The sequence below is a fragment of the Onychomys torridus genome, chromosome 2 (assembly GCF_903995425.1).
Source record: "Onychomys torridus chromosome 2, mOncTor1.1, whole genome shotgun sequence".
Classification (NCBI taxonomy): Eukaryota; Metazoa; Chordata; class Mammalia; order Rodentia; family Cricetidae; genus Onychomys; species Onychomys torridus.
In genome coordinates this window covers 128175885-128203204 of record NC_050444.1, presented here as the reverse complement: position 1 = coordinate 128203204, position 27320 = coordinate 128175885, and the positions used below count along the sequence as shown (strand labels likewise).

The window sequence follows — 27320 nt, the reverse complement described above, 5'->3', positions numbered from 1 at the left end:
GCAATAGAACATTGTCTAAGATAGTCTCTCTACTGTCCATGTCCTTTCCACCAGCTCTTTTCTTTGGATTCATCTAAAACACCGCTTTGTTCAGTGAGCCCACTCTGTTGCATCTGCTGACCCAGAGAATCCAGTCTTTCATGCCTTATTATCGCATCCTATCTATGGATGACAGTTTTTTATCTACCAACAGTATTACACTTGGTACAATAGATTGTGTCATGTTCAATCCAATCCAGTTCAACAAGCAGATGTTGCACATCTTTCACTAGCCAGATGAGGAAACCTAACAGTCCAGCTATTCTCCCTGAGAAGGAGGCAGCAGCAAGAGAAGCCATGACACTCTACTGGGAAGACAAGAACCAATAGAGAAGTTTGGAGGCAGGGGAGAGAACTCTGAAGATTACAGGTATTTTCTGGGAAAATATGATGCAGCCCTACTCTCTGAAAGTTACAGAGATAGGACAGCCTAGAGTAGTAAGTGGGTTAGATGCACACAGTTGGCTTTCTACTGTGCCAAGGATGAGCTGGAGAAGGAAGTCATGTACTAAAGCTGTGGCAGTGCAAGCCCTGACAAAAAGTGGTCTATCAAAGAACCCAGGAAGGAAGAACTCGTAGCCATAATCAAGAAAATGCTGGCTCCTGAGCCAGTGGGATCGCTCAGTGGTTAAAAGCACTTCTCCCAAGCCTGATGAACTGATTGGATTATTCAACACCCAAATAGTGGAAGGCGAGAATGGACTCCCACAGGTTGTCCTCTGACCACCATATGCATGCTGTGGAAATTATATGTACACACACACACACACACACACACACACACAAAGTAAAATGATTTTTTTAAAATAAAATGATAGTGTTAAAACCAAGGTCACTGATCTTTGCTCTAATATATGTATTTCTCTTTAACCACAGCTTTATGTTGCTCTCTAATTAGCTCCATTTTTATTGGCACCTTCAGCAGAGTAAGCAGAACAGGTCACACTGGTACATCTCTGAAATACCCCAACTCTGGAAATCTGCCTTAGTACCACCATCTGTCACTTGATATGCACTTAAGGGGCCATCAAAATCACTACCATCACAGCTGGGAAGGACTTGTGTGTAATTTTATTAGAATGTCGTTCAAACAATTGCACCATTTTTGACAGTATAGTTTCACTTCACCTTGAATACTTTCAGTAAGGGAAAGCTCCCAGGTCATACACTCCATCCTGGGGCAGCTGTAACTTGCTACAAAATTCTATTTCCTATGCCCTTACCTATGTCCAACCATACCATCATTCCTAGGCACAAAGGTCTGCTATGCCCTTTTGCTGATAGCTCTTCAGAAAGGATGACTCTCATCTGTCTCCTTCTCTACACTACAAATGCCCATTGTCTTCTCTTATTTCTCACTGCAACAACTTGCTCCTCTGCAAGAACATAGTGCAGCTCTGTCTGTATGGTTTCCTTCTTTCTTCCAGAATAGTAGGCCCTCCTCTTCTCCAGGACCAGAGCCCCAAATCCAACCACATGGGCCCCAAGACTGTGCCATCTTTATACATTATTGCGTCTTAAACTACCCCATTGCCCAGAGGTATATGTGCCTTCCAAACTAGGCCAGCTAATCTTTTTGTAAGATGAGAGCAAGTCAAGGTAGAAGTGGGAGTCACCAGATGGGACACATGGCAGCCATGTTCCTTATGTGTGGAGTAGGCCAGCCTACACCCTTCAAGTATATTATACACTGCTGGTGTTCCATTAGATTCTCTATTTTTCTTATACTAATTAAAGTTGCATTTCTTTGGCTTATCATCATGAGCCTTGAGAAATAAAGATGTGCTACAATGTATTTCCTTCATTCTATTATACCACTGCAACTGAGTTAATAGTTATGAGAGGTTGGGTAAAGAAAGGGCTGGGAGAAGACACTGGACCTGTAAAATTCAGACACGTGCATGGTTAGTAACTTCCTGATTTTGCTCATGTAACCCTAATTTAAATCTGCCTGAGGATTTTCTCATCCCCAGATCCAGCCATTGGCCAGCAGCTGTCAAGGGCATCCTGCTACTCACTGGGTCATTGTACATCTTGATGATGAGTTGCTTCACTCCATGCAGGGTGGGATGGGCCCATGGAGAGGGATCCAGCCAGTGACGATTCAGGTCAAACCCCATCAGAGAGCACCTAGACAAAGTCCAAACTGAGAGTCAGTACAGATGGGATGAGCTGAGCTTCCCAAATACCCAATACAATCAGGAGGGAAAAGTCACTTATTGTTTCCCAGGTGGAGTTCTAAGCAGTTTACTAGGATTTATTAATTTAGTGCTACCAATATTTTGAGATCACTATTGTTATGATTCCAAACTCATAGAAGAAGACAATTACAGAGAGGTTCAAAAATACTCCTGTGACTCGATCCCACTTTTATACTTATGAATGCAGGCAGATTACACAGTGCAGGTGAAAGAAATGCTGAGGCTAGAATCACTGGTATCCCCAAGTGTCCCCATTATCCCTTTGTGTTCCATACCTATTGCTAATCTATTGTCTCCTAAATATACAAACATTTTTCATCACTTCTACTGATACCACCTGAGCTTGGTGGTCTTTTTGTTTCCATTCTTGCCGCCTTCCACTCCAACCTTTCACACAATGACCAAGGTGATCTTCTTAATACATAAGCCGTATCTCTCCGCTGCTGCAAGGGCTCCCTGTTACCTTGGGTATAAAAGCCCACATCTTTACAACAGGCTAGGAAGCCCCAGTTCATCTACCATGTTAGCCTTTTTGGTCTCAGCTGCTTCCACCATCCCTCTTGCTTGCTCTGTAGCAGCTACTGCCCCTCTCATGTTCTTCCGACATAGCAGGCATTTCCTTCCTCAAGGACAGTGCGAGAGAGTTCTTTGTCCCAGATACTTCTTCTCTAGGTACCTGAGTGACTCACTGTCCTGCTTATTTGAGCCTTTGTTCCAATGTCGCCTGGAGAATGATGCCTACCTATACTACATTCTCTACATCCTCTGTTAGTCACGCCACTGTGGCAAGTATAATTGTGACCTTGGTCCTCTACCTCTCCCTTCTCTTATTCTTTCATATTTGTTCAAAGTTCTGTTTGGATTTGAGTAGGGGTACTTTCTCCAGGTACCCCCATGTTTTCATACAGCCTACACCCTACCCACAATAGGCCAGGCTACAGAAATGCTTCCAACATCATTGTGCTTCATCACACTTCCAATAATCTTGGTGTCACTGTCCAGTCTATCGCCTTGGCCCAGAATGAGTCTCTCCCACAGAGCTGACTATCTTGCTTTCTTAAGCAAGAGTTGCTGTGGCCCATCACTTAGAAAATAAAATACTGATCTTTGCAGATTTTTAACCATTGGTCAAATGGATGTTAGCCATATCTCTGTCATCTCTCTCCCCTAGAATGTCCATCCTTTTCCTTCTCTAGCCTTCTGCCCCTTTAGTTTAACATAGCTTGCCAATCTATGTTCCCTCTCTATTTCCCATAAGCAGTACAATTTTACACTCTCTCTGCTTATATAATTTACATTCCCACCTATGCTCTATTTGAAAAAATAAAGACTACATTGGAGACCTTCCTCTCCTTTAAGATAATTGAGAAGGAGATGGGAAGGGAGACAAACAATACTGATTTTTTTCTATCCTTTAAAATAAGCACAGAGGGAATATAACCATGCTTTGTTATGTTCACACTTGGTGAGACACATGGAGAAAGATATCAAAAAGAAGACGTCATGTGAGTTGGACTTTGTTGAAGGAGTGTATTTTTTCCCCAATGTTGAGGACAGAAGAAAATGCATAAGACAAAAAGGGAATGACAAACCACTTGGTATGAGGATATTGAGGACAGTTTGCTTTGACTGGATCATATCGCATGCGGTAAATGGCTATTGATGGGAATCTGTAGCGGGAGGCGGGATGAAATGGGAAGGGCATTGGATGCCTGGCAAGCATTTGGGTTACATTTTGTTTCCCACTGCTGTATTTAGATCAGCCAAGTGTTTCTGTTGGCCTCTCTGATCATGGAATAAGAGAGAGACAACACTAAAACTAGTCATAACATCTCTAATACCAAGGGACAGTGTGATATCAACTCATGTCCTGAGAGCCAAGTACTTTACTAAGTACTAATGTTTTATCTGAATTAATCCTAACAGCAATCTTGTGAGGGAGGTCTGGTATATTCCCTATTGACTAACCAAAAAAATTACTCTTAAGAACAACAAACAGTCCATAATATGGAAAGTAGAAAATCGAAACCCCACTTCTGTGAGGAGGTATCAATAGGCCTGATCTTGGGAGCGTCTCTTGGACAGTCACAGCTGCTGTGGTCACAATGGAAATAGTCATGTTGTACTAGAGGATGTCCATCTACCTTTTTTTTTTTTTTTTTTTAGAAAATAAAATACAGTAGTTAACTTACTTGGGCTTGGACATTTTTAGTTGGGGGACTCTTGTTATTTTAATTCCCTTGCTCACAGACATATTTGAGTTGTTTAGATCCCTTTGGTTTAATTTTGGTAGTTCATAAGTGTCTAGAAATACATTCATTTCGTAGAGTCTCCAAGTTATTGGAACATGAGCTTTCCAGGTGTGCTCTGGTGACTCTCTGGATTACCACAATAGCTGTGACAGTGTCTTCATTTACACCAGCTCACTCGACTAATTTGGGTCGTCTCTGTCTTTTGGCTAGTTTGGCTAAAAGTATGTCAATGTTGTTTATCTTTTGGGAAGAATCAGCCCTTTGTTTTGTTGATCCGTTGCAATAGCAATATTCTTTTTATTTCCATCTCATTAACTTCTACCTTCGTATTTTTATTTTTATTTTTCCTTCCATGATTCAGTGTTTGGCTTGTTCTTCTTTCTATAAGACCATGAGGAGCATCATCAAATGGTCTACTTGAGATTTTTCTGGCTTTTCCCCACAATGTGTGCACTAATAACTACTATAAACCTCCTATTAGAACTGCTTTCAGTGTGTCCCACAGATCACTATTGTGTTTTAATTTTCAAACAATTCTAGGACTTTTTAACTCTCCTGAAATAGTGAGCTGTTCCAGAACTTTGCTTGACACTCATTTCTAATTTTATCCCACTGTGATCAAATAGAATTCAAGAAATTCTTCCAGTGTTTGTGTTTCCATTAAGACTTGCTTTGCATCCTAAAATGTGATCTCTTTTAGAGAGAGCAGCTTGAGCTGCTGAGCAGAATGAATATTCTGATGTTTCTTTGTTGTTCCTGTTTTGTCTCTGTGACCCATTTGTGGGGAAGAGTAGGCTAGTGCAATCATCCACTGTCATTGTGTTAAGTTCCATCTGTAACTTTATATCCATAGTGTTTGTTTTATGAAATTGGGTGATCCAATGTCATGTGTGTGTGTGTGTGTGTGTGTGTGTGTGTGTGTGTGTGTGTGTGTTTAGCATTGTTACATCCTCTTGATAGACTGTTTTGTGAACCATTACAAAATGACCCTTCTTATTTCTTCTAATTTTGAAGTCAGTTTGTTAGATACTAGTGTAAATCAGTACTCCCACTTACTTTCTAGTTCTATCTGCTTGGAATGCCCATCCCCACCCTTTTCTCTCCTTACTCTTCTTTAATTTATTGTTTTCTCAAAAAGAAAGTATCTAAGCAGCATCTTGACCTATCACCTTATGTATGCAATTCCTAATGTCTTCATCTGCAGTATTACTATTCTTGAGAGCAAAGACAGACAAAATGACTCAGTCTCCTGGTGCACAGCTGATAGAGCTGGCTTCAAACCCAAGACTGTCCAGCTTTAAATAAAACCCATGCTCACCAAGGGAGTAACAAGTTTAGGATAAACTCTCTGTGTCTAAGTAAACTGAGAAAAGTAGATTGGCTTAGTTAACTAGGGTGAGTCTAGATAAATACAGTAATTCACCATAGTTGCATGGAGAACCTTCTGAACAAACAAGCTCCCTGGTAGTGTGATTTGATACAGTGGTTGATAGCAGATGTCTCTGTTCTCAAGAATTTAGAAACTAACAGGATAAAGGAAAATGTACTTATATCTTCTTGCATTTATATCCATTTGTGACTCAGAACAATGTGGAGATCAAGTGAGGAAAAGCATATAACAGACCTAGGTTTTGGTACATAATGGTACCTCAAACTCATACTTTTTTATTGTACTTTGTTATCCCATGATATGTTATTATAAGTGGATTGGACAACTGTCTTTGCAGACCATAGGAGGCTGGAGTGGATAGCCATGGTCAGAGAAGACCTTTTATCACTTTCTTCAGGTTAAAAATCAAGAAGATGTGAGTTCAAATCCATGCTCTGCTCCCTTTTAAGTATAGTAAGCATTTGTTTATATTTTTGAGGAAACTCCCAGCACCTAACCCTGTTATTAGGTGATGGATGGTGTGGGGCAAACATGCTCATCCATATTAGCAAGTACTGGATGGCTGTGCTGTCTCTGACTGTAGAAGCAGGAAAAATCCACCCCCTTCTTTAATGTATTGTTGTTTCATGTGTATGGATGTTTTGCCTGCATGTCTGTCTGTGTACCACTTGTGCATCTGGTGCTCATGAAGGCCAGAAGAGGGTGTCAGATCTCCTTAAACTAGAGTTACAGATGGTTGCAAGCCACAGTGGGAACTTGGATCTTCTGGAAGAGCAGCCAATGATCTTAACCACTAAGACATCTCTCCAGCCTCTTTACTCCTTCTTATTTGTAATCTGAAGACAGGGCAGCAGCAGCAGGGAACCCAGGCTTGGGCAATAGGCACATGTGTCCAGGATTTGGAGCTAGGTGATACAAGGTAGTAAGGAATGCAATGTGCGGCAGGAAAAGGGCATCTTAGATCGGCCTGCTAATGATTTTAACACCCCCCCCCAAGTTAAAAGTATTGGAAAGTTAATCCTCAAATTTATCTGTTCATGGTATTTGAAGGATGGTCCTTTGGGAGGTAATTATGATTATTTGATGTCACAGTATTGGAACATCATGATGGCATTAGTGATTTTATAAGGAAAGGAGACCCAAGTCAGCATTCCTGTTGTCTCTCCAGACTTTTATTGGCCCTATACCCTCGACACAGAGCAGTGAGCCAAGCAGATGTGGATTCTTAGTAAATAACTCAACCTTAGGTATGCTGTTATAGCAACAGAAAATAGACAAAGACATTACCCTTCAGAGCCATTCTGTTAATTTTTTGTTTTTCAACCTCAACTCAGTTTCTGTTTGGTGCTATAAACCCCTTGCTATATGTAGCTTTTCTGCTTAAGCAGTTGGAGACAGTCCTTATTACTTTGAATGTATCCCTAACCATCTGGACCTTTGAGCTAATTTATTGAAAATTCTAGGAAGATCCTACATTATCCAATTCCTGGTGTCTAGTCACCAAGCAGTTGGATCACCTGAGTACGGTACACAGCAAGCTTTCTCGGCCCTTACTGAACACCTAACAGTTTGGAAAGGAACATGACCTTAGTAATAGTGCTTAACTGTAACCCACTGCTCTTTAGTGCTGTTTAGCTTTGCATCTGTTCTCTGTTGTCAACAGTGTCACAAAAGGTTGCCAGTTTGTTCTAAGACACCTCTATGACCTGGAACCCATGACCCCTAGGTTATCTCATTTATAGACAGCTCTATTAGAATATTCTTCCCAGTGATTTCTCACATCAGTATTAGCCCCAGCCCAGGAGCTGCACAGAACAGTGAGACTGGGGGCTTTGGGACTCATAACCAGGTTTAAGCTTTGGCTGTCTGCCTTCTCAGTTATGACCTTTGTAAAATTTCTTTTCTAAATATCCCTTTGAGCGTCTGTTTTATCATAGGTATAATGAGGATAACAACCCTGACCTTCTGGATTCTGTGTATGAACTAATGTGTATAAATTCCCCAGCAGAACCCTCAGAACAGAGTGAACTTGAAGAAACGATGGCCAGGGTTGACAGTGGCCATGGTGATAATTGTAGCATCATTGAAATGATCTAAACTTAAATGCCACCTCCTTCAGGAGGTGTGGGAGAGATTTGAACTTCCTATAAATATGGGGTAGCTGCTTTTCCTTTGCCCCTGCAGCCACATTGCTTTCCCAGCAGAATGATGACATCACAAGATACAGTGTTGACTCTATTCTATTGGATCACAAATTGCTGGTGTTTTTGCATCTGACAAGGAGCCTGCATTGTGGTAAACACTGAAGAAATAATTATTGAATGGATATTTCCAATCTTGTATGGTATACCTCTTATGAATCCAGCCAATGTATGTGGGCTCTGTTGCCCAAAGAATAGTATTAAGAGCCACAGAAGGCAAGCTAATCCACTGAAGCCACACACCAGCATTTTACAGGGCCTCGGCCAGAATCCTGGTCCTGAGCCCCATGGTTCTCCCTTTTAGTTCTGCTTCTTCCACAATGTATCTTTGATTCAAAAAGTTAAATTCAAAACCGAATATGGAGGCTAGAGAGATACCTCCAAGGGATCCACTACTTTCCTCTGATTTCAGTGAAAACCTACACATAAGGTATACATATGCACAGATACATTCACATGCACATAAATTAAAATAATAAATCATTCAAAAGAAAGCCTGGAAGAGCATCAGAGTTGGGAGATCTTGAGATATACACTCCCTGACCCACCCTGTTAATGATAGTAGAGTCACTGGAGACTCAAAGGCAACCTCAGGATCCTAGTGGTCCTCAAGGATCCTAGTGTGCCTTAGAAGCCAGAGCATGTAACCCCTAGTGACCCCAGTGACCCTCTGGGAGTTGGACCTGCGTCGGCACCTTTTGAGTTGACTTTTGAAGAATTTTTTGAGTGGCAATCAGTCTCCTAGCAGTTGCATGTTTCCAGAGCAAAAAATTTTGGTAAAGATGCATGAGACCTGGCTAGGGGACAAGGGTACCAGATCCACCTCTGCTGTCTCTGTTATCTTGGTGAAGTCATCTCCTCTCTCTGAGTTCTATGTTCTTTGTAAACTAAACATTTTATACTTCACTCATGGAGGTCTCCTTTATAACATGATTCTTTTTATTTTTTTTATATTTGTGTTTTAATTTTACATATCAGCCATGGGTTCCCCTGTCCTCCCCCTTCCCACTCCCACCCCCACCTTCCCCCCAGCCTCTCCCCTCCATTCCCATCTCCTCCAGGGCCAAGGCTCCCCTGGGGATTCAGCTCAACCTGGTAGATTCAGTACAGGAAGGTACAGTCCTCTCCTTCCAGGCTGAGCAAAGTGTCCTCTCATATGCCCCAGGCTACAAACAACCAGTTCATGCACTAAGGACAGGTCCAGGTCCCACTGCCTGGGGGCCTCCCAAACAGTTCAAGCTATTCAATTGGCTCACTTATCCAGAGGGCCTGACCCAGCTCCACAGTGGATCAGGCCCTCTGGATATAACATGATTCTAAAGTGTCAATAATCTGGCTTTAGCTCTAGAGTCAGGGACCTTGAAGAAAGTAATTATTTCCAGTAAAGTTTATTCAAATTAAATGATTTATTTTGTTGGAATCAGGTTGGCATCATCTGGTTCTTTCACTTTCATTTATTTGTTTAATGTAAGTTTCCTTTTAAAATTTACATTTGTGTGTGTGTGTGTGTGTGTGTGTGTGTGTGTGTGTGTGTGTGTGTGTGATATGTACATGTGTTAGAGCATTAATGTGGAAGTCAGAGGACAATTTTGTGGAGCTGGTTTTCTCTCCCCCCCCCCCCCGCCTCCTTTACACATGTTCTGGGGGTTGAACTTACATTGTCAGGCATATATGCCAAGCACTCTTATGCTCTGAGCCATCTTGCTGGCTGACACAATTTTTCAAAGCTTGCAGATGGTGACCATTGTCTTAACACTACTTGCATGAATTTTTCAAGATTGGAGACTTTTATGGGACTCAAAATGTGAGTCGGAGCACAAGAGAGTAGTTCAGGTAGAAAGCGTGGCAGCGCAGAGCTAGGAAGTATGTCCATTGCTAACTGGTTGCTGGTATGTTCTGCTGTGTTCCCAGCTGGCTATAAGGACTAGATAGCCAAGAATGGTGTTGCAGACTCTTTTATGACAAAGAAACCAGTGCCTGAAGATAGGGCAAAGGAGAAGATGACTGATCACTCCTCCAATTGTCAGTTTAGAGTCATGAGATGAAAATCTGGGTCTCTGGTGTTCTATTCTGGGTTTTTCTTTTAATGTTAACTTCTTCATCGGTTCAAAATTAAGACCTATGTTCCGATATAGAGGCCATTTCTGGTACCAGTGGAATAAAATAGCTGACAGAGGTACAATCTTAGAAATGAAAATATATGGAGGTCAGGTGACTACATGCTACATCAGTGCTTTCTGCTGGGTTAGAAGCTCTATTGAGTATCTCTTTCTTTCTTCTTCCAAACTGTGAGCTGGATAAGAACAGGGAGGGATAATGTCTAAGTCTCTGGAATGATCTCACTCCCCAATCCAACATAATCTACCATATTTAAATATCAAAAAGTTTCAATATGTATTCAATGAATGGAAAGAATCATAAGTGCATGAGCCAATGTTCTGCCAGTCTATAAACAGGCCTAGGAAATTACTTACATGAGCAATATAACAGTGTTCCAGTCAGTGATGGACCATGTGATAAATCTATAGATTCTATCACCAGGGATTCCATAGATGACTTTGTTTGCATGAGTACACTTGACAATGCTTGCACCCTGGCAAAACCACCTAACAACACATTTATCAGTCCAGATCCTTCTTGTGAAGTGATAAATTGACCATGGTTTGAAAAATACAAGTATCTGTTAAATAGTGAACATACCCACAGTAATCAAGTGAAGGATACTTGATACTTACCCTTGTTTATAGACAAGGAAATAAAATCCAAGAAGGGTTTGATCTTGAGAAGCTCACTTGATGACTACAGTATAGAGTTGGATTCAAACTAGGTCTATTGCTGCCACAATGGCCCACAGCCAGGCTTTAAGGTCCCACAGTCTGAGTGACACTACAAGATCTATGAAAGGAACACTGTGCTTCTCATCTGCCTTTTCTTGTCCTGCTCACTTCCTTCCTTGTGCAATGGCATAAACATGCTGGTTCCAAAGATTGTTATGCAAGTAGCAAATAAACAGTTCCAGCTTGGGAAGGACACTGTGTCTTGTTGTGGCATATTACTTTAACTATGTAAAAATGTGTTTCATTTGTTTATGTAGCAAAATATTTGTTTAACTATATAGAGATGTATTACATTTATTTATGCTGCATTTGTTTAACAATGTAAAGATGTGTTGCTTTGCCTGCCTAAGACATTTGATTGGTCTAATAAATAGCTAGGCAGTAGAGAGATAGATGGGGCTGGCAGGCAGAGAGAATATATAGGAGGAGGAATCCAGGTGTGTGTGTGTGTGTGCATGTTCGTGAGAGAGAGAGAGGGAGGGAAGAGAGAAAAGAGAAGAGAACAAGGGAGAAAGAGGGAGATGCCTGGGGTTAGCCAGACAGGCAGCCACCAGCAAGCCAGGTATGAGAAGCAAGAAAGTAGGACATACAGAAGGAAAGAATGGTAAAAGGACATGAGGCAAAATGTAGATGAAGAGAAAGGGTTTAAAATAAGTTGTAAGAGCTAGTGGGACAAGCATAAGATAAGCCCAAGCAATCATAACTAATAATAAGTCTCTGTGTCATTACTTGGGAGCTGGTTGGTGACCCAAGAGAAAGCTGTATACAGTGCCTCCTTCCTGTTGTAATGGTGGCAGTCAGAGTAAGAGCAATGATTTCAATTCCCCTCCTTATGATTTCCATTTCATTTCTTCTAAGAGATAAAGAAAAAGTCAGCATAACAGACTGAACACCATGAGGCTGCATACTCCTGGGAGCCTTGACATTGACAAGCAGAGATGTATGGGGCATGCATGCAATTGTCCCCTAAACACAGCAGTTTTTCAGCATTACCAATGAGATGGATTGGATTAAGTATATTTGCACCAAAAGCAAAATAAATATTGCTTTATTTAATGCCACAAAAGGTTGGGATTCAATTGCCCTTGGCCTGAGGCACCTTCTAGCTCTATTGATTGGTCAGTGTCAGAATGCCAGACAATCTGCCATCAACAGCCCCTGCAAAGTGCTTAGTAAGAGGGATGTGCTCTGCTGTGCTACAGATAAATGCAGTGCACTTTATGCCAAATAAGAATAATCATAACATACCCACTCATCATCACACAAGATATTACAGCATTTTTCCTTCCATCTCTTCATAGATCACCATATCAGGAGACATTGTGGTCAGGATGGCTGTTCTGGTTAGTTTTATGCCAATTTGACATATTATAAAGTCATTTGAGAGGAGGGAACCTCAATTAAAAAAATGCCTCTACAAGATCAGGCTGTATGAAAGCCTGTGGAACATTTTCTTATTTAGTGATTGATGTGGGCAGTGCCGACCCTAGGCTGGTAGTCCTGGGTTCTTTAAGAAGGCAAGCTGAGCAAGCCATGGGTAGCAATTCAGTAAGCAGCACCCCTCTATGGCCTCTGCATCAGCTCTTGCCTCCAGGTTCCTGCCGTCTTTGAGTCTTTGTCCTGTCTTTCTTTGATGATGAACAGTGCTGTGGAAATGTAAGCCTAATAAACCCTTTACTCTTCAATTTGCAGTTTTGGTCATGGTTTTTCATTGCAGCAATAGAAATATGAACTAAGACAATGGTGAAGGCAGAGGAAGATGGGTAAGAACATGTCTTCAAAAATTAGAACAGTATAGGTTTGAGTCCTGGGTCTTCCACTAAGTAGCTTTGTGACTTAGCACAAATTCATATGTTTGTGAAAACACCTTTGAGAAGCTAGAAGAAGAGAGTTTGAATGTACTTCTATCCCACTCAGCCCTCTGTGCTAGCAGTCTCCACACAACTGATGTGCAGATGGCTAAGGGGTTTGTCCATAGTCCAACAAGGACAGGCAACAGAGGTTGGGATTGAACCCAGCCCACCAACTCCAAGCCAGATTCTCAGGCTTCATTTGACTTGTGTGAAGTAGTCTTGGGTGTCAGGGGAGATCCTAAAAGACTATCCCTTGGGTGAAAGGATGATGCTGAGTTAACAATCTTATTATAAGTGTATTTTTAAAATTCTTTGTGAATTTCACACACTGCATTTTGATCATATGCACCCTATTTCTCTTCCTAGCTCCTCTCCAGTACACCCCTACCTCCCTCTTCAACATTATGTCCTCTTTTTTTTTAACCTCCAATCATCTTATTTTTTAATGGGGAAACTAAGTTCCAAATAAGAGTCAAGCATGAAAGTATCTATATATGAATTGGTAAAAGGTGTCCCTTTCCTGGCTGGCAAAGTACCAACTGAAGTCTCTTCTAGATGGATAGTGCATAAAAATGGTGACACTCTAGTAAGACTTTGAGCTGGGAATAGAGTTTCAGACTCCCAAACAGGAACCTTGGTGTAGTGTTGGGGTCCACAAAGGTTTCCTAGTGAGATCTGAGCTTGCTTTACTCAGTAGAGCTGTGTAAAGGAATGGATTGACCACATGCATGGTTACTAGGTATTTGGAAGGTTCTGCACTTGGCTGGGCTAGGGGGAGGTCTTTTGCTCCACCCCTTGACATTTCTATAAATAGCCCTTTAGAAGAGACAGAAGGGGCTGGTGGGTTTTGACCCAGGTCCTCCCAAGGTTATCTTGTGTTTCTATCGGCTCTCTCCTCTATTTTTCTTTTCTTTTCTTTTTTTTTGGGGGGGGGGTTGAGACAGGGTTTCTCCATATGGTTTTGGTGCCTGTCCTGGATCTCACTCTGTAGCCCAGGCTGGCCTCAAACTCATAGAGATCTGCTTGGCTCTGCCTCCCGAGTGCTGGGATTAAAGGCATGTGCTACTGCTGCCTGGCTTTCCTCTATATTTCTATTTAAATATTTCTCACTTCTCCCTACTCAAGAGTACCCTGGGAAGAAAAGTGGGGGTGAGCCCCCTACAGTGCAGTGTACACACTGTATAGTCCTCACCCTCCATTGGTTAGTAGCAAAACCAGAACTCTGACTTTTTTGTGTATGAATTGCATCAAGGCCTTCATTCCTTCACAGTGACCTTTGATTTGGGAGAAGGAGCTGCCCAGATCTAGAAAAAGAATCCCTTCCAACCCCAAGCTTTCAGGGGCTCTTTCTCCTACCAGTTTTTCCTAGTAGACAAGGAAAAGCTTTGATGGTGGTCATTGTAGAATGCTCTCCTCCAGGCATAACAGCAATTATTATCATCAGAGTAGTTGTGACTGCTTGCAAGAGACCTTAGGATTGGACATGTTGGTGTTGCCTCATAGAAAGAGGTCATTGGAACCTCACCTAAGATTTCAGTCACTCCTCCCTGAACCTCCCTGCTAGTTATATGTAGTTCTGTTCCCACTGCATGTGATCTCCTGGTCTCAGGAGGTGTTAGAGTACAGAGTGTAGAAGGTTACCCAAGCAGAAGATTCTATCTACACAGCTATGAGGAAGTCATTATCTATGATTGGGTGAGAATTCTTGGTGGTTCTGCTGTTTGGTTGGCCAAGATTAACTTTGATGAATTGTTACATTGATTGGTCCTTGGTGCCTTATTGGTGGAATGGACTCTGTTTACATCTCATCAGGAAAAGCTCATGCTTCAAAAACATAACTTCTCTCCTGTGCACAACATGGCTTCAGAGGGCTCTTCTCCCTCTCTCTGGTCTCCTGCTTGGAAGTGGAACACACTAGGCTCCAGGATTTCCCAGCATTGCAACTTAACACACCCCAGAGCTAGTCACCACCTAGAAGAACTCAAAATCTGATCAAATCCTATCCATACACTCAGAGAAAGGGGGGGGGGGCGAGGTCAAGAGTGAAGAAGGGATTTGCCAAGGTCATGGGCTGTGTATTAGTAGGATTGAACGTTCATTTCAGAATCAAGAAGATATTTTTTCTCTCCATAAGAGCATTGAATGATAAAGGGTTTGTTCTTTTTTGAAAGACCTGAAGGGTGACATTTTCTCAAGGAGCTCACTGGCCTTGAAGCTAGGAATTGGGTGTTGCAATTTCTTAGGTGGAAGGGGGGCAGAAGTAACACAGTAAGGAAGAAGTCCTTCACATCTTTCCCATGTGGGGAATGACAAGTTCCTTATCTACCTGTTCTAAGGACCCTGAATCCAAATATGGGCACAGAAGCCATGCTGCCTAGGAAAATATCCTCTTATCTGTCTAATATTTTTGTGACTAAACTTTTCCTGGGCAGGAAAGTGAAGTCTTTTCTTTCTCAGAGGGTTGCTGTGAGGACCAAATTGTATTGTCCATGTGAGATAATGAGGACACTGCCTAGTTTGAGATATGTGTTACACACCTGTTAGCTGTTTTCATGGCCTGATGTTTAGGGTGCTCCATAGTTTGGTCTTCACTTCTCATCCCATGCCACCAATTTGTACACCATGCAAGGAAAGCATAGTCAAGGCTTATAAGCTAATTGCAGAAAAGAGGTCCTCCACACAAAGGCTGGTAAAATTCACATGGTATCTCAAGGTTTAATAAGCCTGGGCTGCTCCTGAGCCTCTACTGTCCTCTTAGTTGGTGCTTATGCATGGTACATAAACTGCCAGGTGTATGAAGGTCACAGCCTTGAAAATATGTACAGCCCACACTTCATTCTCCAAGAGTCTCTATTCACTTAAGGCTCCAGAAGCAAGGATCTAAGCTGTGGGCCTCTAGCAAGCACTCTGAATTTGATTCCTTGATCTCTAGCAAATACCAGGGACCATGAGCAGGAGACTTAACTTCTCTATGTGTGTCAGCTTCCTTCTCTCCAATGTGATGAGGGCATGAGGTTCTACCTTCTTGATTTAAGGTAGTTATTGGGTAGTATACCTCTCCACACACCCTTGCTACTCTTACCTGTGAGAGGGGATGGACTTTTCTGATTGGCCAACTCAAGGAACTGAGCCTGTTGGGCCTAGAAACCTCAGGAATTTTTTAGGTTCTGTTTTGCTGTTTCGTGTCTCATGTTTCTTTTGTTTTGTGTGGTTCTAGGTACTTAATCTAGGAATGGTAGGCTAGTGCTCTACCCATGGAGCACCACCCTCAGGCCTCAACATGCTGATTTTTGGAAGTTTGGGGATGTCAATATGGAGCCCTGTAGGAAAGCTCCATTCTGGTCTGCTCTTGGTCACATGTTATGCTTCTGGAAGCTTACTTTCTCCTCTAATTGTGGCTGATGGGATGTTGAATTGGGGAGTAAATCAAATAGAGCCAATTTGGGCCATACATGGCAGACCATGTCTTTCAAATTCTGCCTTCATCAACAACGGAGCTAATATTTTTACCTCTCTGACTTTCTGATTCCTGAATTCCCTATAAATTAAGCAGTAGAATGAGAATGAGAGCAGGAGTGTGTTAATTATCATCCTTTTACCTTCAGTGGAGGGATACACACAAGACACTGACAGAAATGTCAGGCAGCTTGTGTTCGTCTAACGCTTTGTATTCTATCAACATTGTTCACTATTATTCCTTCAGAACACATTACCATTTTCTTCCTCGGGCCAACTTTCACTCATCATTCAAGACTCATCTCACACAGGATATCCTGTAGGATGTCTTCCCTGACTGATCCAGTTCCTACATTCCCAAGGAGTTAGAATGCCTTCCTCTCAGCCCAGAATGAGGCCAAGCCTACCTCGCGTCCTTATTGCTTGGTATCATGGATGTACATGGTGAAGGAAGGAAGGAAGAAGGAAGGAAGGAAGGAAGCAAGGAAGGAAGGAAGAGAGGGAAGAGAAAGAGGGAGGGGGGATAGATGCAAAGGAGGGGGAAGGCAGAGGGTAAACATAAGAAGAGGAAAGAATAAAAGTAGCAGAAAGCCTTCTTCCGCAGAAGCAGAATGCCAGAAAAGGCCAGATCTCAGCAAGAATGGGCAGCTGTATGCTCTTGGGAAGAGCCCAGAAGGAAGAGAAGATACAGGAGGGGTAAAGTTGCCAGTGGGTGAGGAACATGGAAGGATGCTCAGTGACATTGTACAGGCCTCAAGTCCAAGCTAAACAGCTCAGATGCCTTCTAATGACCAGTGGGCACCACAGAAAGATTTTACAGTGGGAACCAGTACTGGGTGAGTAGTGGTTGAGGAACTAAGACCAGAAATGATGGTGTTCCTGACTTTAGTCCACTGTTTTGCTCCTGTAGACTCCTAAGCCACTAATTCTTAGTATCTACTGCCCCAGAAACCTGTCTTTACTGTAGAATCAGTTATTGAAACCAGCTTGCTATCAACTCAAACTTTGAAATGTGATTCGGCTACTTGCAGGACAGAGAGGGGAGCTGCCTCCACAGACATCTAGCCATCTGGCATTTTCCGAGGAACCTGGCTGGGAGGCTTATTTGAATAATTGGTTTTGGCAGTGTGCACTTGTGGGTTAGACACCCAATTACACCAAGGGCCCAAGTGTCCTTTCAGCCTCCATAAAAATATCACTCAGGTTACATAGAGCAGGAGAGTCTCTAGGAGGTGAGGATCTGTCTGGCCTTGGCTGTTGTTCCAGCTGCATCTGAAGTATGTGGCTCTTACGACCTTCAGAGAATTACTTACTTTCTCTATAACTTGATTTCTTTACCTAAGGAAGGAGCATAACTCCCCTGCCTCTGCCACACACTTCTCAAAAGGCTCTATGTAAAGATGGGGGAGTTACAACTCAGCCAAATAAGTGCAACAGGAAGGATTTAGGTAAAGATTGAGGGAAAGGTTCAGATAGTCAAATGCATTTGGGCTGTGTCATGAGTGTGGTCCCTAGAATGAGATTTGTGACCCTTCCCAGCCTTATTCCACCAATTAGATCAGTATGCTAGAGGGAGCTGACTGTTTTCCTCATCCTGGTTTCCTCATCTGTCAATAGGAAATAATGGTGCAATTGTGCTAATGGTTAAATGAAACAATAAATGCAAAATGTAGTGCCAGGTCCAGAAGAAGTAATACATGTTAGCTATCATCATTATCGCCATTATCATCATCATTCAGTCTTGGATACCATGCCTCAAAGACAGACAATGGCAAACATCTGGAATATGGTTTTAGGACAGTTCTCTTGGGAACACTGATAGAAGTGACCTTTTGTGCTTCATTGCCCTTCTCTGCTTAAAACGGAGCTGTCACACCAATCCCCCCACAGGGCTTTGGTTAGAACTTCAGGACATATTACATGGGGCGCACAGTAAGTTTATGCTTCTCCTCTTCTCATACCAACTCCTGGTTTCTTATTGGCAAAGGCCGAGGCTGGTTAATGTCTTCTGCTTTCTCAAGTACCAGCAAGTCCTCAACAAACCTAGCTGAAATTAGATTTACTAGACTGAAGCATCTGTGCCACAATAGGATTACAGGGGCTGAGAGACATACTGACCCCAAGCCCTTCTGGCTCTGATAGCATCTGCTTCTACCCCAGGGTCTGCAGTACCGGGGCCATATAGCAGATCAGTTCTGCACCACCCAGAGAGTCCTGTTCCACCCTGACCTCCAGACTCCTAAGAAGCACTGAGGTCTTCAGAAGATGAGAAATTTCACAGCCTCCTGCTATCTTCTGGGTAACTGCGTATTTTATGATGACTAATAGGCAATTACTATGGTAATATTGCAATTCAGCATGTGTGAGGTTTGGGAAATGAGAAATTATGGGTAACTACTTTGGACTCATTTCTATGGTAACAAAAAGTAATTGTCATTAAATACCAGTTATACTGAGGCTGTACCTGGTAATTATAGATTTTTATGCCCAGAAACATAAATAAAACCAATAAATTTATTCCAAGGTCTATGACTGTTTACTTATACGTGGCTCTATGGAATACACAATGACAAACACCTAATTAAGAAATGCAAACCCAACACAGAATTTCATATCGTCATATGGAGATGGAAGGTCTGTTTTTCATAGGCAATGCTATGGAAATACAGTGGGGTGAAGGGGTGGGTAGGGCTGCCTTCTCTGCAGAGGAAACAACAAGAATGGAGGTTGTGGCAAAGAGAGTGTGCCAGTCCCTCAGTCTGCATGCAAAGCCTTGTGTTCTGAAACTCATTGAGAATTGCTTACTGATTCTAAACAGATCTGCCTATCGCCCCCACTTTGATGGCCTGATAGCTAGGCTTTGAGCTTTTTGGCTCTGAGATGCTGGAAGTTGCAATATCTATCCCTCAAGGTATGAGTTGCCAGATACCCTTGGAACTATTCGAAAACATCCACATTGCACAATCGGTAGTCATGCTATTTTTCCTTTTGTTTTTAAAAATGTGGTAAAGTACAATATAACATAACTTCTACCATATTAACCATTGTAAATGTGTGGCTCACTGGCATTAAACACCCGCAATGTCTTGCTACCAGCACTATCCCTGAAAGCTAGGCCTGTTAACCCACTACACAGTGACTATTTCTTCTCCCTTTCCCAAAGCTGCACAACCATCATAGTGCTTTCTGTTTGTGACTGGAGTGACTACTTGAAGTACCTCATGTAAGTAGAATCCAACAGTATTTGTCTTCTTGTGGCTGGTTTATTCCACTCAGCACCACTATTCTACAGGTTCATTCATGGGGTGCCCATGCTTCTCCTGATAGAGCCTCCCCCCAGGACATCTACCAGACGACGAAAGTTGCCTGTTACTCCATTTAGTTCCTCCAAGGAGGCCAGAGGAAATTTGAGGCTTGGAGTGAAATTTGTGTTGTCCCAAGACAATAAACCCTGGAGGCTAAGGAAAGAAAACTGCCTCCATCTAAGGCTGATAAAAAAGTTAGAGCCCAGAGACTCTGAATGCAAGCCTGGAACCTTGCCAGTGGCCCTTCACCTTCTTAGACTGTTTCCCCTTTTTCCCTAATAGACATAGTAAAAACTGATTTTCCTTTCTCAAACCATCGCACTGATCCAGTACAGTATTTAGGTGCTTTTAAGAGCACTGGGCTCTACGAGATAACAAAGTGGTGCCCGAGAATCCAGTCTGTTCGTCCTGACATCCGCTCATCCTTTCAAATCAGAAGAGTATTCATGTCATAACAGTATGTGATTAAACAGTTGGGGTTGGAGGCTGACAGCATCTGGCTGTAGTTACTCTCTTCTGGGGATATGAGCTTTGTGTCACAGCACAATCGCTGCATACCGCTGCTTAGTTTATTTGTTCATCCAGGAAACAAAGATAAAGGGCCCATTCTGTGTCAGCCACAATGGCAGGCCTGACAGGGAACAAGGCAGACAAAGTCACACATATACACATGATTACAAATCAGGCCAGGATGATGCAAGGTGCTGTGAAGGAGTGCACTGGGGAGCCCACTGTCTGCTACAGGTGCCAGGAAGGCCTTCCCATGGATTAGCTTGAGACCTGACATCTGCAGGGGGAAAAGGGAAGTGGAATTGTAGTGTTATGAGCAAGACAGAGTGCATACTTGTCCTACATCTTTATTATACACAGTAAGGGTTATGTACTGTGGTATCATATGATATAACAAGTGAAGAAACTGCTGTGGAATATACTGTGGTTGCTGCATATTGTGAAAAGAACTTTAATATAGGCCATATATACTCTTAGCACAGCCACAGTATGGTACCACACACAGTAATCTAGTGAGTAGACTGCTGCTCTTTAACATAATGAATATTCCCAGAATAGTGTAACAGCCATCTGCTGCTATTATGTTCTAGGGTAAAGTGTGTGCATATCTCCCCTGCCTCTCTTTCTCTCTCTCTCATGTAATCCAAGCTGCCCTCAGACTCACTGTGTAGCCAAGGATGACCTTGAATTTCTGACCTTCCAGACTCCACCTCCTGAGATCTAGGATTATAGGCATGTGCCACCATGTCTGGTTTTATGTGGTATTGGACACTGAACCCAGAGATCTGTGAATACTAGGCAATCAATCTACCAAGTGAGCCATACACCCAGGTTACATTAACCTTCTTTACCTGACTATCAGTACTATACCTGACTATAGTATAGGTGTTGGTTTATTAAATATATAGGCTGAGCTGATAGAACTGGGAAATTGACTGTGTTTTTTCCCCTATATTGGATCACATGCTTCCTTAATGTGGAGAAAATAGGGTGGGAGTGGGAAGAGGGAGAAGAAATAGATTTTTATTTAGAACTTACAATGTGCTCAGTATTCTACCTTAAGTGTATTGTCTTCTGAAGATCTCATAATCTTTCATTTTCTACTGACAAGTGATGATAGATAGATAGATAGATAGATAGATAGATAGATAGATAGACAGACAGGGAACTTAGTGAAGCTGTTTCAGTTACCCCAAGTCCTGGCACACATAGACAGTGGATCAGAAGTTGATGTCACACCTGACTAACACCAAAGCCCATGTTTATCACTCACTGACATTCATAACTCTAAGGATTCAACACCCCTCCACACTGCAGGGAAGTGGCCTGTGATCTCCCTTCCTATCCCCACGAGGTGCCGCAGAGCAGATCTGTCTTGCTCTAGCCTCAGAGTAGGCCAGGCCCAGCCCTGGATGTACCAGGGTAGACATCAGGGAGGACAGGCTTTTATCTATGTCTGTCTGTCACTGGCCATAGACTTGGGGTGAATTCTTTAGCTTCTCAGGGCATTGTTCCTCTAGAGGGAGATGCTGAGAGAACAAAAGTCAAAAGGGCAAGGAGAGGGAAGCAGAGACATGGCTGCCTGTGTTCTGACCTATGTCTTGTGATCTCATCAGCATCCTTTGCTTGTGGCCCGAGAGTTCTAAGGGCCAGCCTCCTTCCTTCCTTCCTCCTTTCCTTCCCTCCATCATAACCATCCCTCTTAAATGAAATAGGTGTGAGGGCTTGACAGACCATTGAGTCAGCAAGCAGACTTCTTGGGATGGCATTTCCTAAAATGTTTCATAAACCCGACACAGGAGGTGGGATGTATGGACCGTGGCACTTACCTTTTAGGAACATTGAGGTCTATGTTTCTCTCTTGGGACTGCTTGTATTCATGACCATATGCAACATTCTGAAAAGTCTTCTTGTGAAAGCTATGCTGAACTTCACTTAGTTCAGCATTTCCCAAACTTATTTGAACTCCAGATTATCTGTCCTGCTATACATCTCAGAGAGCCATGGTAAACTCAAGAAATACGGCTGCAGAGAGAGCCTGAGAGGAGGAATTGGTATGGGAGAAACCGGCATGGGGACATCAAAAGCACCTTGAAACTAGGCATTCTGAGTCTTTATTACTATCTTTCCTACACTTCAATGCTGTAGAAATGAATTCTCATGATTGATAGGCTACTTCTGGCTACTCAGATCTGTCTTAATAACAGGATTAATGCTGTGGTTAGAGACTTTTTGCAACTCTCATAATGAGAAAGAATCATATTTTCTTACTGGGAGAATGTTGGGAGTTGAAACTTCACCATGAAATCATTTCTGAGGGTTGGAGCTACCTGCCCCCAGTCACAAAGTCTGAACCTTGAAGATGTATAGAAAACTTCTAATTCCCCTTCTTATTTCCTGGCCATATGAAGTAGAGAGAAAGGAGCCATGTTGACCAAGGTCATAGACCTATTTCCAGCTAGCCCTTCTCTGGACAGCAGATGATGACATAAATAAGCATGTGGAGTGGCAGAATTGACCTCTCTCTGACCACTGTAGCTCTTGTAATTAAACAGAAATGTTAACATAAATCAAATGGTCTTTCTACCACTATTATCACTAACCACACATTCTGTCTGGGGAAGGTAGAATGGGATTACTCTTGAGCCTGCAACAAGCCATAAAACCTGCAGATGCTAATGAGCCATCACTCTAGCCAATTAAGAGAAAAAGCAAAATTGACTTTAATGAAGGCTTCATGCATCCCATGGGTCTCTCTTAGACCCAGGGGTGCCAGAGAGCCCCTATGGACCTAATTTCCATGGTTTTAGAGGGTAGTAAAGTGGTCTTCTGTAAAATCTTTCTAGCTGGTTGTAGGGAGAACTTACATCTGAACTCAATCAAGGGCCTTGGAAGTCTCATCTATTTTCTTTTGTCTTCATCAAAGCCATTCCTTTCATTCACTTACATTCATCACTTTCTGAGTATCTATTATTTGCTAATTCCTGCTGCTAGATAGTAAGGATGCAAAGGCTGCCCTGTCTTCTGGTGACCTAAAGTTCAATGGGAGTTACAAATACCCTTCAAAGCTATAGTAATTAATTCCCATGACTGAGTGACTTCCTGTTCCTTTTTAGATAACCAGGCCTGTGAGAAGCAGAAGGGAGTTGCCACTTTTTGGGGGTATTTAGGGAAATGATTTCTAGAAGATAGACATGAGCTGAGTTGCCAAGAGAGTTAACAGGCAAATAAGGGATGAGATGATTCTACAAAGAGGGCCCGGTCATAAAAGAAAAGTAGCAGGAGCCAACATGCTTGTCTATGGCAACAGGCTTTGCTTGGAGAAGTCAGAGAAACATCTCTAGGAGAAAAGAGAGTGGGCAGACTAAAGTCAGGACAGACACAGGCACTAGGTTACACAAAGCCTTGCATGCAAAGCTTGGGGAGGTTGGTGTTGTCTTGAAGGTTATGGGCCTGATCAAATATAAAGTAATATCATTTGGGCAGTGAAGTTAGACAGTCAATTATCTACTGCTATGTGGCTTTGGGCAAGTCAGTTTCCTCAGCTGTGAAATAAGGGTAATAAGACTATCTATCTCTGAGAACTCAGTGTTCTTTTGGCAAATGATCCCCTGGGCAGTGGAATTTTAGGCTGTAAATGATGGTTCTACAACAGGAGAAAGAACATTCAAGATATGGCACATGAGCAGGAGTGAGGCATCCAAAGAGAAGTACTGTCCACATGATCTGGGCTGCTATTCTCCTTCATTAATGATCTTCCAGGAGGAACACACTAACAGATCAGGGAACATTATAACCATCATCTGAGATTCTGCAAAACACATTCCTCCTCATCATTTCTTCTGACACAACTGCCCTTCTGGGGAATTATTGTCTCTTATATAAGAGAAATTGAGCATCAAAGAGGAAAAGTAAATCCCTCAAGATCATGGAGGAAGTAGGTGCTAAAATTAATATTAGTTCTCCTGGTTCTTAATTATCAGTCTGTTCGGAAAACTCCAGCAAGTGACTTTGCATTGTCTATAAATGGCCAAGGACATTAGCTGCACTCAGGAGGTTGAGTAAAATGTTCTCTAATCTTTAAATTTCCTCTAATAATTCCTCTAATGGTTAGTCTATGAGTTCTTTCTCAAGTTTATTGCCTGGCTTCTTCTTGTTTTCATACCCCCATCCTGTCACTTCCTGCTTCTGAGCATTGTCCCCAGTACCTCACCTGTAGTTGCCCAGGTAGACTCCATCAGGGTTGAGCATTGGTGCAATCTTGAAGACCAAGTGTTCTCGCAGGACACGGGCAATTGGATGCTGACTTACAAGGAAGTCAATGATCCCTAGGGAGAGAGACATGCCTGGATTAGCCTCAAAGTGTTTCGAAAGGAGAGGGCACATTTTCCTTAGTCCATAAAATGACAAGAGGGCCAGTGACTTTTGGCCTCTGTCATCAGCTACTGTCATATATAATTATGGATATTTGGATATATGACTAGGCATTTCCCAATGGATTGTCCAAATATATGCTTGTTTCTAAGAGAAGGTAGCTCAAAGCACAGCATTAAGGCCTAAAGATAAGAGGGGAAAAGCACTTCATGCAGATGGAGCAGAGGGTTTCCAAGCATTTGAGCTGGACTTTGGTGGTCCTGGATGGCAGCAATAAATTAAAGAGGGTGCCCTCATCACATAATCATAGGGACCTTCCTGAAGTATCCTCTAGTATCCTTCTGGTGAGGCTCTGCATCTATTCACATGAAAGAGTTTAGGGGACATAAACTGGCCTCAGCCCTGCCCCTCTCTTCTGTTCCATGTGTCTATTTCTTCACTGGAGACCTGAACATATAGTCAAAATACTACTCTAACATTTCATGAAATTGGTGTATGCCATAAAGTGATAGGAGAGTCTCCCAAATGCAGAGGGGACTTGTTTCTCACTAGAAGAGGGGAAGCCTCTAAACTGGGCCCTTACAGGTCTTGATAGACAGGCATGAGGAAGACAGCAGGGTAACTAAGAACAATTCATGTGCCCAGAAGCAGAAACTTAGCTCTTGGAATGATAAATCACTTCAGAGTTCATTCCAAAGCTGCTGTGACCAGCAAGGGACATTTTGGGCTTTTCATTATGCCAGGCTGAGAATCCATGGACAGCCCAGGGCCAGTTGGACATCATTTACTTCTCGGCTGACGTGGCAGTGGACCAGATGCCCTAATTTATTTGTTGGTCCTCATATTAGAGTTGCAGTTTGCCAATAAACAGGCAGGGTAATGATGCCAGGCGCCCTTGTTAGGGGCTAATAATTGCTTAATCTGCCCGCTAATTGACCCTGGCTCCCTGGGCAGCTCTCCATCAAGGAGCCAGCCAGCACTCAGGGCTGGGCCATGCTGCCTCAGAGAATGGCTTCTGGAAATGGAGGCGCTCACCTCCTTCACAGATGAGCAGATTAATTGGGCTGCCAATTAGGCACCTAATAAAAGAATGAGGAAAAACAAAGCCAGACAGACCATAGCTATCCAGAGCTCACTTTCCCAGGTGGATTTGGGGCAATGAGAGGGTAAATTTTAGACTTATCACTTAGCTTGAAGTCAGCGTTAACTGAACAAGAACTCTTCCCACCTGCCCGTCTTTCTATCCCCATCCCACCTCCCCACACGCTAGGGGTCAATCTCAGGTCCTTGTGATTGCAAGGCAAGCAATGTATTGCCCAACCTGTCTTCCCAGCCCCTGACTTGTCTTCTTATAAGAGCAGAAAGAGTCATTAGATCTCTCTCTCTCTCTCTCTCTCTCTCTCTCTCTCTCTCTCTCTCTCTCTGTTTATGGCTTTGTAGGAAGGTTTATAGAAGAGGGACTTAGCTAAGGTGCCCAGAGGTTTAATGAGGCAAAGAAGGGCTGAGGAAGTTCTGGGTAGAGGGCCAGCCACCTCAGGAAGGTACGGTAACAGGAAGTGAAGCATAGTGAGAAGGAACTTATTAGATGGCAAGCTTGAAGAGGCAATGCCATGCCTGTGCATAGTCAAAAGCATTTGCATGGATGGAGAGAGCAGAGGGATCCAGGAAGCAGGAAAGACCTGGGGATTTATATTTGAATCTTGATTTATTATTGGCTGAAAGTGTTGAGAGCTTGCTCTGGCCAGTTTTCTCATTACAATGGAAGCATGATACCTAATCTGTTCAGAGAGGTGGGAATAGCCTCCATCTTGCTGGGAGACACCAATAACCCCCATGACACCAGTCTTTGGTATAGCCTGATTTTGTCATGTCCTTTTCTTTAACCATGTATCTTCAAGACTGGAGTGAACAGGACAACAGAAAGGGGAGGAAGAGAGGGAAAGTAGCTGAAGATCTAAGATCAAAGTTAGGTGCAGAGATTCCTGCCTGATGCCAATCTCCAGTTGACCAGGATGAGCTTTGCCAGACCAACCTTATATTCAATCAAACCTTATCTTCATTGTCCTTATTTCTTCTAGAATGCCTGGCTCAGGACTGGGCCCACAGCAGGTGCTTAAGAAGTGCTATTGATGGGGCTGGAGAGGTGGCTCAGCCATTAAGGGCACATATTGCTCTTGCAGAAGAGCCAAGTTTGGTTCCCAGCACCCACATTGGGTGACTCATACCCTGCCTGCAATTCTAAAGCTAGGGGGTATTTGATGCCCCTGGCTTCCATGGGTACCTTCACTCATGTGCACATGCCCACACAGATACACACAAGCACATAGAATTTTAATTAATAAAACTAAATATTTTTCAAGAAAGAGAGAGAAGAAATGCTTATTGATGGATCATCCTTGACAAAGCCTGAGGTTAGTTGAACTGACAGCCACTCACCCTGCAAACTGGGCATTCTAAGACAAATACAATGTTCTTACAGTGGACTCATGCACAATAAGACAGTGAGTGCACACTTACTAGCCAAGGCCCTAATGAGAGCTGCACAGTCATTAGAACCCACACAACGCTATTAACTCAACCAAAGCTGGTAGGGGCAGAGGTGAGGAAGGGTCTTGGGGAAAAGGCCAGCAAGATGAAAGGTATCGAGAAGGTAACCAGGCAGAGGAATGCTTACACCAAGTCTCAGTGGCAAGAAAGAAGATGGCCTCCTTGGCAGTACACAGTTCTTCATTACAGGCTTAACTTCGGGGCTTAACGTACAGTTGGAAACTGTAGTCTCCAGGTTTTCTTCCTTCTTAGGAATCATTCACTTTTTGTGTGGCCTTACTCTCTCTACTCCCCAGTTTCCTCAGAAGTTAAAAACAAGAGAGTGATCATTACTAGGAGTACTACAAAGCCTGTG

The 27320-nt window shown here is 42.8% G+C and overlaps 1 protein-coding gene across 3 annotated transcripts in view; it reads right to left on the bottom strand.

Annotated features, from left to right (window-relative positions):
- The window catches only part of LOC118577112 (BEN domain-containing protein 5), a 1024598-nt gene that overhangs the window by 93666 nt on the left and 903612 nt on the right, over positions 1-27320 (bottom strand). For all 3 annotated transcript variants that reach the window (XM_036177158.1, XM_036177154.1, XM_036177155.1), the window contains 2 exons: positions 24258-24372; positions 2058-2169 (listed from right to left, as the gene is read on the bottom strand). In XM_036177158.1, the coding sequence (XP_036033051.1) occupies positions 2058-2169; positions 24258-24372 (227 nt within the window). The remainder of the gene's footprint in view (positions 1-2057; positions 2170-24257; positions 24373-27320) is intronic.